General features: G+C 41.7%; 1 protein-coding gene across 4 annotated transcripts in view; it reads left to right on the plus strand.

The window, feature by feature from the left end:
- Positions 1–14232, plus strand: part of LOC117424207 (piezo-type mechanosensitive ion channel component 1-like) — a 59354-nt gene that overhangs the window by 35222 nt on the left and 9900 nt on the right. For 2 of the 4 annotated variants that reach the window (XM_034040361.3, XM_034040363.3), the window contains exons 7-30: positions 240–453; positions 2122–2290; positions 2494–2601; positions 3249–3339; positions 3833–3921; positions 4259–4519; positions 4723–4834; positions 5038–5216; positions 5524–5672; positions 5813–5986; positions 6397–6488; positions 6783–6943; positions 7080–7256; positions 7493–7618; positions 7852–8052; positions 8431–8635; positions 9985–10089; positions 10515–10668; positions 10917–11160; positions 11311–11407; positions 11833–12004; positions 12490–12579; positions 12666–12748; positions 13753–13824. In XM_034040361.3, the coding sequence (XP_033896252.2) occupies positions 240–453; positions 2122–2290; positions 2494–2601; positions 3249–3339; positions 3833–3921; positions 4259–4519; positions 4723–4834; positions 5038–5216; positions 5524–5672; positions 5813–5986; positions 6397–6488; positions 6783–6943; positions 7080–7256; positions 7493–7618; positions 7852–8052; positions 8431–8635; positions 9985–10089; positions 10515–10668; positions 10917–11160; positions 11311–11407; positions 11833–12004; positions 12490–12579; positions 12666–12748; positions 13753–13824 (3525 nt within the window). The remainder of the gene's footprint in view (positions 1–239; positions 454–2121; positions 2291–2493; positions 2602–3248; positions 3340–3832; positions 3922–4258; positions 4520–4722; positions 4835–5037; positions 5217–5523; positions 5673–5812; positions 5987–6396; positions 6489–6782; positions 6944–7079; positions 7257–7492; positions 7619–7851; positions 8053–8430; positions 8636–9984; positions 10090–10514; positions 10669–10916; positions 11161–11310; positions 11408–11832; positions 12005–12489; positions 12580–12665; positions 12749–13752; positions 13825–14232) is intronic. The other 2 variants (XM_034040362.3, XM_034040364.3) reach the window with 2 other exon arrangements.

Here is a 14232-nt window from a genome sequence, read left to right on the forward strand (position 1 = left end):
GACACTATATTACTGTACTTGTAATTATTAATGATCCTTTTGAAAACCAGCATAACACATGTACAGTATTCATAGCATTGTTGTCATAACATGTGTTACAATAAATGAAAATGAAGTGGTTCAATGTGAAAAGATCTTACAACTATAGCTGTATACTAATAAGGGAAGCAGAAGAAAAGCTATCAAAGGCATACAGTAGCTCCAGATTGAGCCCCCCTCCCTGTGCTGTTGTGTTCCAGGGATCACCCTCCCGTCTGCCTTCTCCAGTGTCTACTTCCTGCTGTTCATTGGGGTGTGTACATGGTGGGCCTGTCACTTCCCTATCAGCTCCCTGGGTTTCAACACACTGTGTGTGATGGTGGGCTTCTTCACAGCGGGACATCTGGTCTGTCTGTACCTCTACCAGGCTCCCTTCATCCAGGACCTCTTCCCACCAGCGAGTATATGGGCCAGGTAAAGGGGGAGGGGAACAGGGTCAGATAGAGGAGGCAAAAGGGGTTTCTCCCTCATAGGAACCCATTTAGCTGTAACAGTTTTACACAAGCGTTCAGTTTCTGTCCACGTGAACTTTTGAATTTGAAATGTAGAAATAAGAAATGTTCTATATTAATTTGTGGATTTTTTTCAGTAGCAGTAGAAAATTGGTTGTCCTGGTTTCCTGCAGGTAGAGCGATATGATATATCTAGTTTTCTCTGTTTAAATGAAGAAGTAATACAGATGTTTCCATGAAGTGGGATCCATAATGATCAATAAAAGACATCATGCTGGTAAATTGATGCCGGTATCAAAGTGTTTGTAGCAGGTGTCTCAATAGCAGCGATATTGCTATTCAGTGATAAGCAGTGATCCTAGGAATCAGTTTGCTGCGGAATAACATGGAAAAACATGGATATTCTATGATAACACAGAAAAACGCAGATTTTCTATGTTTTCTGAGATATTTTAGTTTTACATTTGGGGAGGGGCAAAAAACATGCAAGGCTTTTTTTGTTTGTTTGATAATAACCAAATCAATAATATATATAACCAAATCGTATAATATATAAACATTAACACAGGCAACTTTGCTTTAAATTTACGTACACATACCTGTCTAATAAAACTGTTTCCGGTATTCAAGTTCAGTTTCCTTCAGTATTCAGAGCTGTTCAGAGATGCTAAAAACAATAAAAATCACCACTAAAGATCGGGTCAATGAGTTTGGCAAGGACGAATTTCACATCGATGGTAATGTGCTGTTTGTGTGTCTTATAATGTGGCAGGGAAAACTCATTTTTAACCCCAGCTTTTTTATACTTGCGGAATAACGCGGATAGTTCTTTTTTTTTATTGTGGAAATCTAGGATCCCTGGTGATAAGGCACTCTCTGTAGCTCATGATGTGGAGTGGGTCAGGTGCAGGTTTGTTGAAGCCACAGTCTTCCACAATAATAGTTTTATACAAACATGTCGATTTCATTGATGTTCGCTTACTGCATTCTTCTATATTGTTATGGTAAGTTGTCATCAACAACAAGCACTGTTACAACTCACAAAACAAAACACAAATATCAACTTTCTAAAGTATGAAAAAATCGGGGTCTGTGAAACCGGCCATAGGGGTCATATTAGAAGTGCTGTGAAGACACTGGGGGAGGGGAGAGTGTCAGAGTTGACAGGAGGCAGATAAATAAGACACCAGTAGTAGTATTTTGAATGCACCTTTGAAAGTGAAAGACTGGTGTGCTACAGGGAGAGCTATGTGTGGAATGTAACTGACTGAGTGAATCATATCCTGGAATGTCAGTGAAACCTGGAGCTGCCTGGCATTCATCACATTTTGCCTGGAGCGGGGGGAGTATAGCAGTCCAGCTGGGGGTGTTGTTGCATGCTGGAACCCTCCTGGTAACCCCTGGCACAAGGCAGTGTGGACTTGGCAGCTATAGCTGCTATGGCACCCCTTTACTGTGGTGTACTGTATCAAACAGTAAAGTAGATGTAAAAGTGGTAGACATGGCGGTATAAACATGGGACATATGATGGCAAAATGATGGAAACTGATCCATGTAAGAACCAGGTGTGTTCCAGGTCCCTCACCCCAGTGCATGCAGTCAGATTCTGAGGTGTCTTCCTGTCTCTCAGGGTTCTTGGTTTCAAGGAAATCATAATGCCGTCAAACTGCACAGCGCCTGATGATCTCATCTTGAACTTGGATCATGACTGGCCGGTTTATGCTAACCCAGGGATTCTACTTCTCCTCTACTTCACGATGGCTTGTGTTCTGAAAATTGGAAGCCCGTCTTCCAGCGAGGTTAGCCATTCCTGTATTTAATTTAATTCAGTAAATCTTACATTGAATCTGTCCTTTTTTTCTATTACAATCAATGTAGTATAACAAATAAGGTTGTAATTGCAGCACTGGGAGGGTCTTGTGGTTTACCGAGTAACCTGAGCCCACTATGAATATTCAGCTTTATTATATAATTAATATTTCGGGTGGTGTCTTGTTTTCAGAAGGAAGCAGAGGACACTCATTCCCCCAGTCAGGTGCAGCACAGAGCAGTGGAGGTGGAGCTGACACCCTGGGTGTCACAGAGACAGAGCGCCAAGGACGGTACAAAGGTCAGTCGCACTCCTTCACACAGTCTCGACTGGACCCTCTCTGTTGCCCTCTGCACAAGGTTTCTCAGGATTTAAAGCAATTTTGCTAAGCAAACTTATTACCAGTAATATAGGTCACAAAACCAAAGCAGTAGTGCTGCTGAATTCCCTTTCTTTTGCTCAGAGCACCCTCAAAGACATTATTTACTGTATTTAAGCATTCTGGAATAACAGTACTAATACATTTTAAATCTTAGGAAATATGCATATAAACAAAAGAGGAGTAATCTATTTGTTTCTGAACATTTTTGATGAATTTTGCTTAGAATTGAACTGCATTCTATGAATGCAAGTCACTGAGGCCTGTTGAGGCCTGTTGACGTCTGTTTGATCATATTGATGAACCTGTTGCTTTGTTATGAGGTGCTATTCCTTCGGATGAGACGTAAAACCGAGGTTCTGTTGTAAGTGACTCTGCAGCAGCAGTTGTTGTTGATGCATAGTTCACCCCCTAGTCTCTGTAAGTCGCTTTGGATAAAAGTGCCCGCTAAATGACTAATTAATTAGTTAATGTGGATGTAGGTCATGATGGCCTGTTTTTTTTTATGTATGTATATCTTGTATCTCCATATATATGTGTGTGTGTGTGTGTGTTTTCATTATTTTAGCAGATGTTGCTGCCTGCGGATGCAATGCCTAGCTCTGATGCTGAGAATTTCACAGTGCATGTGATGAGTGGCTCAAGTCAAACAGAACTAGGTGAGAGGACAGTAGTGGAATAATATCGGAACTTATTTTTAATGCTTTTAATGTGAATCTAATAATTATTGCTTTCTGCTCTTTACAATTGCAAATCAAATATTGATTCAGGATTGTCTGAATCGTTTCCATTCAAGACCAGTTTGTATCTTGTATCTGAAAAACATCCTAGGCATCTGTGTGAGAGAGAGACAGCTTGGTCTGGCTGTCAGCTTTACATGTTTTTAATTATAATGGGTATTTATATTATTACTCCTATAATAAATACTGAACCAGCTGCTTTCCCATTTCAGCTACCTCATGTAATTTCCGTTTTAGTATGTGCAATAGAAGTATGTGCAATGTTATTGTTTGGTAATACCTCTGTTACATTGCACTCTCCAAACACAATCATGTATCTGTTGTTATCAGTTTAAAAACAGCAGTATCTTATTCTGAATGAATATCCCCAATTAATGTAGAAGGACTGAAATGTGCTGTCTTGAGTTTTCAGGTGGAGAGGAGAATGGGGACAGTCCTCTGCGCATGATTGGCCGCATGATCCTGCAGCAGAGCTACGTCTGTGCTCTCATTGCCATGATGGTAAAGTTTATTGATTTGATTAGTTTACTCGATTTTTATTTTAAATATCCTCCCCTTAGAAAACAAAGGGGCTGTCTTCATAGGGTGCAGGTGCAGCTATGTACCCTTATGCCCATCCAGTTTTTGGCTTCCCTATAAGGAGGCCATGGTGTCAAAATGTGTTTCCTTTCTGATGTGGACAGCAGAACTGTCCGTTGTCTGAGAGCTAATTGAGTTCACCAGACTCATTTGTTCACCTAAGAAGCTGCATTCAAAGTGTGCCCCAGAGTTAATACAGTTAACTACTGTCCCACCTCACACCCAGTCACTCATTACCCTGTTCTCTGTGTCTCTCAAGGTGTGGAGTATCACTTATCATAGCTGGCTGACATTTGTCCTCCTGCTTTGGGCCTGTCTGATCTGGATTGTGCGCTCTCGGCATCACTTCGCAATGATCTGCTCCCCCTTCATCCTGCTCTACGGCATGTCCCTCTGTAGCGTCCAGTACATCTGGGCCATGGATCTGGAGCCCGAGCTGCCTGACCGAGTCAGATTCATGAGCCTGAAACAGCTGGGCCTCGAGCACAGTCCACAGCCCTGCCTCAAACTGGGAGCCATGGTGAGTGAACACTGGAGCAGGAACAACAGGGTAAATGCTTTGAGATAATAAATTACTTTTAGAATGAATGAATGGCAACAGGTTTATAGGGCTTAAATGACCATACTTGCCTAATTTGTATATCCAAAAATGGTATTGCCTAATGAGTCAAAGTTTTATTGCAATTCCCTATTGCAGCCCAGTTAAGTCCCATCTTTCCATAGCTCCTGTATACCCTGACCTTCTGGCTGCTCCTGCGTCAGTCAGTGAAGGAGAAGTTCACCAGGAAGAAGGCAGCCACAGCTCCACTACTGGAGGTCACCACAAGAGATACCGGTGAGTCTCTGATCTACTTGACTTTGTCAGGGATCAGAGCTAATGACATGTGCTGATTTAAAGGGCATTTTATTGACTGCCACTGTACAGGCTGGCATCGGCTCCAAAATGCAAAAAAAAAAAAAAAAAAAAAAAAAAAAAAAAACCTGCACATGTGCCCTGTGCGTTATAGTTGTTCTGTGCTCCTATTTGTCTGGCTGCAGAGGCTGGCCGGAACGAGACCCTGCTGAAGGTGCTGGGCGTGCGGGTCATGGATTTCTACGCCAAGTACTGGATCTACGTGTGCGGGGGCATGTTCATTGTGGTCAGCTTTGCTGGCAGGCTGGTCGGATACAAGATCGTCTACATGCTGCTCTTCCTGCTCTGCCTCTGCCTCTACCAGGTAACTGCAGGAGTTCGCTGTTGCTGCTCCAGCAGATGGTGGAGGCTGCATGCATATTGATCCTCACTAAAACTTTGAGGAAGGTTTTGTCCTTGTTTGTAGTTAAAACATACACATAACAGCAAGTGTACAATTTACCCAGTAAAAGATATTATAAGGATATTGTTAGAGATAATACATTCTAGACATTCTTATCCCATCCCACACTCCATATCTACCAGTATGTATTCTGATTCTGACCTATCAAACTTTCAGGGACTGTGGATGGTCAAGTGCTTCCTGACAGGTTTGTTGTTATTGTTTGCAGGTGTGCTACGCGCTGTGGCGACGGCTTCTCAAGGTCTTCTGGTGGCTGGTAGTGGCCTACACCATGCTGGTGCTCATTGCTGTCTACACCTTCCAGTTTGAGGACTTCCCCACTTACTGGAAAAACTTCACAGGATTCACCGAACACCAGTATGGACCCCGATTTTTCAAGCATGTGCTATATGTACTGAATATATCTTTATTGCACTTACTGATGTGTTTTTGAAGTCCATTTCCATACTTATGAGGTGCCCCCCTCCCCTTCCCACATTCTTGTGTCCTCACTGCAGGCTGGCAGATATCGGTCTGGAGACCTTCAAGCTGTCTGATCTCTTTACCAGCATCCTCATCCCAGGGTTCTTCCTGCTGGCTTGTATCCTGCAGCTGCACTACTTCCACCAGCCCTTCATGAGGATCACAGACCTGGAGGACATCCCTCGGAAAGACCACAGACTGAGAAACCGGTACTGCCTCTGCTTCCATCAACCCTGCAGCTTCATACCACTCGCTTCTGTTAAGATTAAACTAATTTACAGAACATTAGCCCCTATTTTGTAATTTGCTTTGTTGTTGTGTGAACAGTTTATTTTAGTACATTTTATTGGTTACTGAATGGGGAGCACTTTTTAGCAATGCAGAGATTAATCATACAATTTTTTCATTGCGTGAGTTGGTCTCATAGATTGCTCGTCTTTGTGATTTTTGGCTGTCTAAGCGTAAACTGTAGCCTACAGTTCAGTTTATTAAAATGTACACATTTCCAAATATCTGTAAATGTGAAAGACCTACAAACTATCCTCCTTAATTTTCAGTGTGTGGACTGATTATGTCTGCTGGATTATTAATGATGGTGGTTGGTTGGTTTAACTTACAGGAAGGAGCCAGGCAGCAATACAGAGCTCCTGCATGATGTGGAGGGGGAGGAGCTAGAGACTGAGCCTGGGGACGACCAATTAGAAGATGAAGGTGCGTGCCACATTGAAATGGAACATTGGTTTGGCGTGCCAGACTGAAAAATAAACTTTTGTCAAAATATTTATCTTCTAAAGGTTTACATTTTCATTTTATTGGATAGTTACTAAGAAAAGGTTTATCAGGCTTTTAACATAAATTATTTTTTAGGAAGAAAATAAAATTAATGAATTAGAAATAGCCCAGAATTTTATTAACCAGACATATTGAAAATATTTTGAACACGTGTATTATTGGCTGTTTATGTAATTCTTTTTATTGACTGGGTTTGATTTCCGCCCCTGGCAGCCGTGCCCAGTAAGTGGGGTCTGGTGGTGGACCGGCTGATGGTCCTGTTCAAGAAGTTCTCTGAGATACTGACCCGGGTGCAGGTCTTCATCTGGAGGATCCTGGAGCTCCACATCCTCAAGATGGTGGCTTTCTTCATCATCTGGGTGGCTCTGCAAGAGGTGAGGCTGCAAATACCACATTTCCATTGTATCCAGGTGTTTTCTACGCTCCCTTGCAACTGTTTTGCATAATAACTTCTAATAACTTCAATGTGTCCTGTCCCGTCATTCACTGGCTCTGTGCTCCTGCTCTCAGCCTTCAGTGATGAACCTGGTGTTTGTGGTGCTCTGGTCCTTCGCCGTGCCCTACACCCGCTTCCGCCACATGGCCTCCTGCCTCTCCACTGTCTGGGCCTGCGTCATCATTGTCTGCAAGATGCTTTACCAGTTGAGTGTCGTCAACCCTATTGAGTACGCCAGCAACTGCACAAAGGTGAGACGTACACTGATTTCAATTTAAACACCTTCAAACCTTTTTTTTTAATATATATAAATGGGTGGAGACCAATATTTATAATGAATGTCTGTCTGATTTAAAAAAAAAAAAAAAAAAAGTTTTGGGGAAAAAAAAAAGGCTGATGCTGTCCAGATTCAAACTTGACATTCCAACTTTTAACCTGTTTTTTTTTTTTTAAATCTAATCATGGAAAACCCCTGTTAACTCTGCAGCCCTATCCTAACGAGACCAATATAGAGGAAGACAACATCCCATACTCTGTCCTGTACAAGGAGCCAGTGGACCCGGCCAACTGGTTCGGCTTCCGGAAAGACACCCCTATTCTGGGCTACATCAAGGTGAGGCCTGCCTGTACTCTTCTGGGATCACTGAAATTTGCTCCGGTTGCTGTCTTCCTGGGATAATGGATTCATTGGATACTTTTGAGCCTTACTGATCCACAAAACCATTGTTAAAACAACTGATACCAGTTTGATCACTTCCTCTATTTACTAACTGCCTCTTTTACTAACTTGCTGTTTTTGTCTATCCAAAGAAATAAATAATGTCGCCCCCTTGTGTTCCCCTGCAGAACCACCTATTGGTGCTGATGTTGCTGGTGTTTGAGGCCACGGTGTACCGGCACCAAGCACACTACTACCGGCAACAGCAGACTTCCCCCATGGCCACACACACCATCTTCAGTGAGGTGTCGCGAGAGCACCTGGATCGGAGCATTCTGGACTGTGTGAAGTACTTCATCAACTACTGGTTCTACAAGTTCGGGCTTGAGGTACACTTGCAAGGGGGGAGGTGGGGAGTGCTTTATACTGAACGGCCATGTTGAAATCCTTGGGGTTAGAGTTAGGGTTCTTTTCTTGTTGGATGTTTTGGTCGTCACCATGTTAAAGACGATTGGTTGTGAAAAGTTGTTTGACCTATAGCACTAAAATGTTTTAAAAACAGCATCCTTTAGAAAAATCGTAGCTTTTTGATAAGGTGGAGTGGTTTGTCCAATACTCATACATACCACGATCCCACCTAGGGACCGCTAATTCAGAAAACTCACAGTAATTCCTTTCTTTCTTTCTTTCTTTCTTTCTTTCATTTTCTTTCTTTCTTTCTTTCTTTCTTTCTTTCTTTCTTTCTTTCTTTCTCTCTCGTCTGTCAGATCTGCTTCCTGTTGACGGTGAATGCGATAGGCCAGCGGATGAATTTCCTGGTAATTTTCCATGGCTGCTGGTTGGTGGTGATCCTGACAAGCCGTCGCCGGGCTGTCATTGCTAAAATCTGGCCCAAATACTGCCTGTTTCTGGCGCTGTTCCTGCTCTACCAGTACCTTCTGTGCCTGGGCATCCCCCCAGCACTCTGTATTGGTAAGGATGTTATCTCCTGAGATTTAACAAGGCTCACTTATCAGAATATTACCATTCAGTGACATTCCTCTGTATAGACTTTACAGTCAGCACTCGGATATCCGTTACCCAGATACGTGTCAGTCACGTTTTACTGCCCGTGTATTGAGAATAAAATCAATCCCCATTATATATATATATATATATATATATATATATATATATATATATATATATATATATATATATATATATATATATATAACAAATTAATGCATTTAACCGTCACACACAATTTCTGACTCCGTCACCAGTTTTCTGATAAAGCCCATCTCTTCAATGTTACAATTTATCTGAATAACTATCACAGCCCACGTTTTAAAAAAAAAAAAAAAAAAAAAAAAATCTCTAATGCCAAATCGGTCTGTCTTATATTGTGCAGTTACACAGCGCTTCCTCTAGTTTCACCTGACGAAAATGCAGCCAAAACAAAACGAACGAGACAAGCTAGGGCACTGTAACAGTTCATCATTAAACAGTTTTAGATAATTATTTTTTTATCTGATCGTTTGTTGCTTATCGAGCACTATGTTCTGCAATTTTGAATACTGACTTGGGATACTGTCTTAATTCTGTGGTGGTGTTTTTTTTTTTTTTTTTTTTTTAATCTTTTGGTTTTGCTAAATTGCATTGCCTTTTACGTTTTACTCAGTTCTGTGCATTGTTATTTGCATGGATAACATTTAGATTTCATTGCTGTTAAGTCCTTATTGGGAAATTTTACATACCGCTACAATACCTACCGGATTTAAAAGTATGTGCTGCAGTTAACATACCGTCTCTTTAGTTTTGGCAAGTGATATTTTCAGAATCATATCGTTCTGAATTAAAATACTACTTCTGTTGAAAATATAGTACTGTACAAACAAAACCATTGCAGTACATCTAAATGGAAGCCTACTTATTTTAAAACACAGTACTTTCAGATATGTGTTTTTGATATTGTCCGTTTTTCAGGGAACACAAAAAAGATACAAGGGTTGGAACGGGCCGAAATGAAATAATCAGATATGCGTCACACGTGTTTAACCGTCACTGAAGTCAAAAATGGTATAGCGTCGGATATGTGAGTGCTGACTGTATTTAGTGATCTATTATTACATCATTCTCATTGATGCTTGTATCTGTGCTACTTATGGAATCGGTATTGCTCTCTCTTCTATGTAACAAAGTGGGTTTTGAAATTTTGTATTTCCACATCAGAACCCCCTCAATGAAAATATACAGCATACTTCCTGCCGTACTATTATTCTTTGTTTTTGTGATATGCTTTTGAAATTCAAAAAGCCAGTCTAACCCATTTCTCCCAGATTACCCATGGCGTTGGAACACTGCAGTCACCATCAACTCGGACCTGATCAAGTGGATATACCTGCCAGACTTCTACACATTGCCCAATTCCAAAAACCTTATCTGTGAGTCAAGACACTGAGCTGTCTGTTTTGCTTTGTACATCACTTAATCTCCAAAGAATGTATTCTTCAGTCAAATGTTTGTGTGCTATCTACCTTTCGTCTAAATGTGTTTCAGTAATAGTGCTCCCTGTATGACCATTTGTACTACAAAACCAATAAAGTAGTATGCTACCATCCTTATTTGCCCCATAATGCCATTCCACCAGCTTTTGAACAACTATCTCTAGACTATGGAAACACATTTTTTTACACTGAGTGAAAAGTGTAATGAATGGGTTACCCAGTTATGTGTTTGCTTCTGAGGCAATACAATTCTTTAAGAACCGACAAGGATCAAAACAAAATAGGACAAATGAGACAAACGTACGTAGATCAACATACAGCTATTCCTGTCCAGTGGTAATGATCTCACTCTCTATCTCCAGATGATTTCCTCCTCCTCTTGTGCGCCTCACAGCAGTGGAAGGTCTTCGAGGACGAGAAGACGGAAGAATGGATCCGATTGGCTGGACACAACACAGATGAGGCCAATCCCATGCAGGGCAAAGCCAACCCCGTTCCCAACTTCATCAACTGCAGGTACATCCCACACAACACTGTTGCCAGTTCGATCAGCTACAAATGACAAGCACCGTGCCTTTTATGTTGTTTGCATACTGGAACATCTAGAGCTATCTGTAAGGGGTATGAACAAGACCCAATGTGTGAGGTTCTGTCTCAGCAGAGCAGGGAAGTTCTTATGGAGGATGTTGAGGATAATGGAGTGATGCTGCAGTTCTTCTACAAGAAGCAATGGAATCGACCCAATGTCTGTGTCTCTCTTGCAGGTGTTACCTGGACATGCTCAAGGTAGTGGTGTTCCGGTACCAGTTCTGGTTCGTGCTGGCTGTGTTGTTTGTGACTGGCTCCACTCGGATTAGCATGTTCGGGCTGGGTTACCTCCTGGCCTGCTTTTACTTCCTGCTGTTCGGTACCCAGCTGATCCAGAAGCCAGCCAAGTCTAGACTGGCTCTGTGGGATTGTCTCATCATCTATAACGTGGCCGTCATCATCTCCAAGAACATGCTCTCTGTGAGTACACATGGGATTAGTGGCTGAAATGTATGATTACAGTTATACTTTGTACCATTTGAATGATGTCTCTGGATCATGCTGCCTGTAAAGAGTCATTCAGAGAATGTGTTACGTTCTTAACCAGATCTATGCTTGTTGACCCCTCAGCTCCTGGCCTGTGTGTTTGTGGAGCAGATGCACAATCGCTTCTGCTGGATCATCCAGCTCTTCAGCTTGGTGTGCACTGTAAAGGGCTATTATAACCGTGAGTAGACACTCCCATAAGTTTGCTTCAGTTCTACTTTTCAACTCTATATTACCACTAAACTGAATACAGCAGGTATCGCAAGCATGATGTAAAACTACAGTAATCTAAAACGTTACAGCTGTTCATAATTTTAAAGAACATCTGCTAAAGACAGGTGCAACCTTAGGTTTACATGTACTGGATTAGCAAATTTATGAACCACACATGATTTGTTATTATAGATTACACCTGAAAAGAGGCCTCGTGCAAGTGGTGTACCTGGATGAAAAAATGAATAAATCCAGAAGTGTAGCAGTGACAGATTTAAATTTAAGAATCAAAATACCACAACACAATATTGTGTGGCAAGATGGCAAGGTCTTGACGCCACAAGTGGCCACGCCAGTTTATTCTGTTTCCTGCATTTCTTTTGTTGCATTTAGCAAAGGAGTTGCAGGATGACAATAAGGACTGCGTTCTGCCGGTGGAGGAAGCTGGGATCATCTGGGACAGCATCTGCTTCTTCTTCCTCCTGCTGCAGAGGAGAGTCTTCCTCAGTCACTACTTCCTGCATGTTGTGGCGGACCAGAAGGCCTCTGCACAGCAGGCTTCCAGGTGAGAGTGCAGCAGTCAGATAAGATTGTCACCCTGCAGAAAAAGGATGTTTGCTAATCACAGACGAGTGCATTCCACTCTTTAAATTACAACCAGTTCCCCAACTGTGTTTGGTACAGTTATAGTGGTGCTTTATTTTGAAGGCAGCTGTTTTACAGGTAATTTGCAGTTGCCAGAATTGCATCTACATGGCAGCTGATTGCACATAAGGTGCTTTGCAATTTGTTATTATTAAAATATGCAAGACCAATGCATACACAGATGCTTTGAAGTTGAACTGTAGATCTTTAAAACAGGAAGGATGGTTGTTTCAAAGGGACCGGTGCTATGCAGGGGTGGAAATAACTCCTATTGCAGAGCAGTTTGATTAATTCCTGGTTTTACTATGAGTTTAATAAGACACACCACAGCTTGCTACCTTTACACACTGGCTAATCAGGCTTGTAGTATTTGCCCTGTGCACTGACGTGTGTGATTCCCGGCAGGGGGTTTAAGCTGTTCAAGGCCAGCATTGTGAAGAGCATGAACTTCCACAAGGAGGCAGAGCAGAAGTCCCTCGCGCAGCTCAAGAGACAGTAAGTGCTGGGGAGAGACAACACCTGAGTGATATGCAGAAGATTAGTCTTCCAGACACTGGCCTGATCTGCTTGTTTCTCTTCAGAATGGAGCGCATTCGATCCAAGCAGAAAAAATACAAGGAGGGGCGGCGCTCTTCAGAGACCAAGGAAGAGGCTGAGCCAATCGGTATGAACCAAATTCTCTGATTTTAATATTTAATATTTATTTATTGCAAAACAGGAACAGAGTGGCATCATAGCCATGCATCAGAATAAAACCATTATTAAAGTAGTGTACCTGCTTTTAGTGTATTTTAAAAGGAAAAGGTTGGGTTGGCACCATTGGCCAGTTCCAATCCAGTTAGCCTAATGGAATTTTAACTTGGTGTACCATTCCTCCCAGTGGACAAAGATTGTAATTGCAGTTTCTTATAATGGGATTTACTGTATTGTAGATATGCCATCAGGGGCATGGTATATAGATTCAACAAGTAAAAGTATTATACATTTAAAATTAATTTATATTAAGATTAAAAGTCTTGATTTGTCATTTTAAAACTATTTACAACAAACAATTACATAATTTAGTGGTGTGTCTTTTTAATGCATTTAAAATAATGTGTATTTTTGGTCATGCAACTAATTTGTGTCTTGCGTTCTTTCAAAATAACACTAACACAGTCTTCTCTGCTTTCACAGAAGCAATTAACTTGCTAATTTTTGTAATCAGAATGTAATTAACCTTTAATACTCTATCTAAAACTTGCATTGAAAGACTGTCTCTGTAGCTGGCCGCATTATTTCTGTGTTATCAACTAGTCTTGGACCTGAATCCTCAAACCCTGCACTGGATTTATGCATACATGAGTGCACTTTGCCTGTCAGTATGAATTCTGACATACGCGTGCAGATTGCCATGTTTTTCACAAACAAAATAGGCTGTATTCTGCATCCAGTTTTGAGACCACTAAAACCTGCTGTCGAAGTTTGGAACAGAGGAATTCTCTGTCGGTGTGTGTGCATTTGTTGGCTGCATTGTGGCTTTTCCTATAATTCCAAAGCCCCACAACATTACCTCTAATTAATTCTAGAGCTGCTGTAAGTTATTAGAAATCCAGAATTCCATGACAAACAGAAGTGATAAGCGCTTCCCCACGAGCTTAACCAGCAGGCCTGTCTCCTGTTTGACAGAACAAGGTGCTGACAGAAAGACATCCGAGCAGAAAAAGAAGTGGTGGCAGCCCTGGCAAGATCATGCCACAGGTACACCGTGCTGGGCGGGGCAAGCTCCTGGAGCTCGGACACTCGCTTTAACAGCTGTGTGTGTGTGTGTGTGTGTGTGTTTACATACCTGTGTTTTTTCTGCAGCTGCAAATTACAGGCCCCGAGCATCGCTTGAATGCTGTGATTATATTGTTCTGATACTTTACTGTGCAGTAGGTGTGGGTTATATGCATGCTGTCCACTCACAGGTATCTGTTGCTCAGAGGGACTGACATCTGTAAGTAGTCTTTTAAAGTGTGCTGGCTTGAGTTCTTCTGTGTGCGTTTTGAAATTCATTAATCTCCATTTCTGTTTTCTTAAGTATGTCCAGCTTCACTGCTAAAAAAACATAGCAGCAGCGTTCAAATCAACTGCATCATTTGTAATGTGTGTTTTATCCCTTCCTTC

Source organism: Acipenser ruthenus, chromosome 19 (genome assembly GCF_902713425.1).
Source record: "Acipenser ruthenus chromosome 19, fAciRut3.2 maternal haplotype, whole genome shotgun sequence".
Taxonomy (NCBI): domain Eukaryota; kingdom Metazoa; phylum Chordata; class Actinopteri; order Acipenseriformes; family Acipenseridae; genus Acipenser; species Acipenser ruthenus.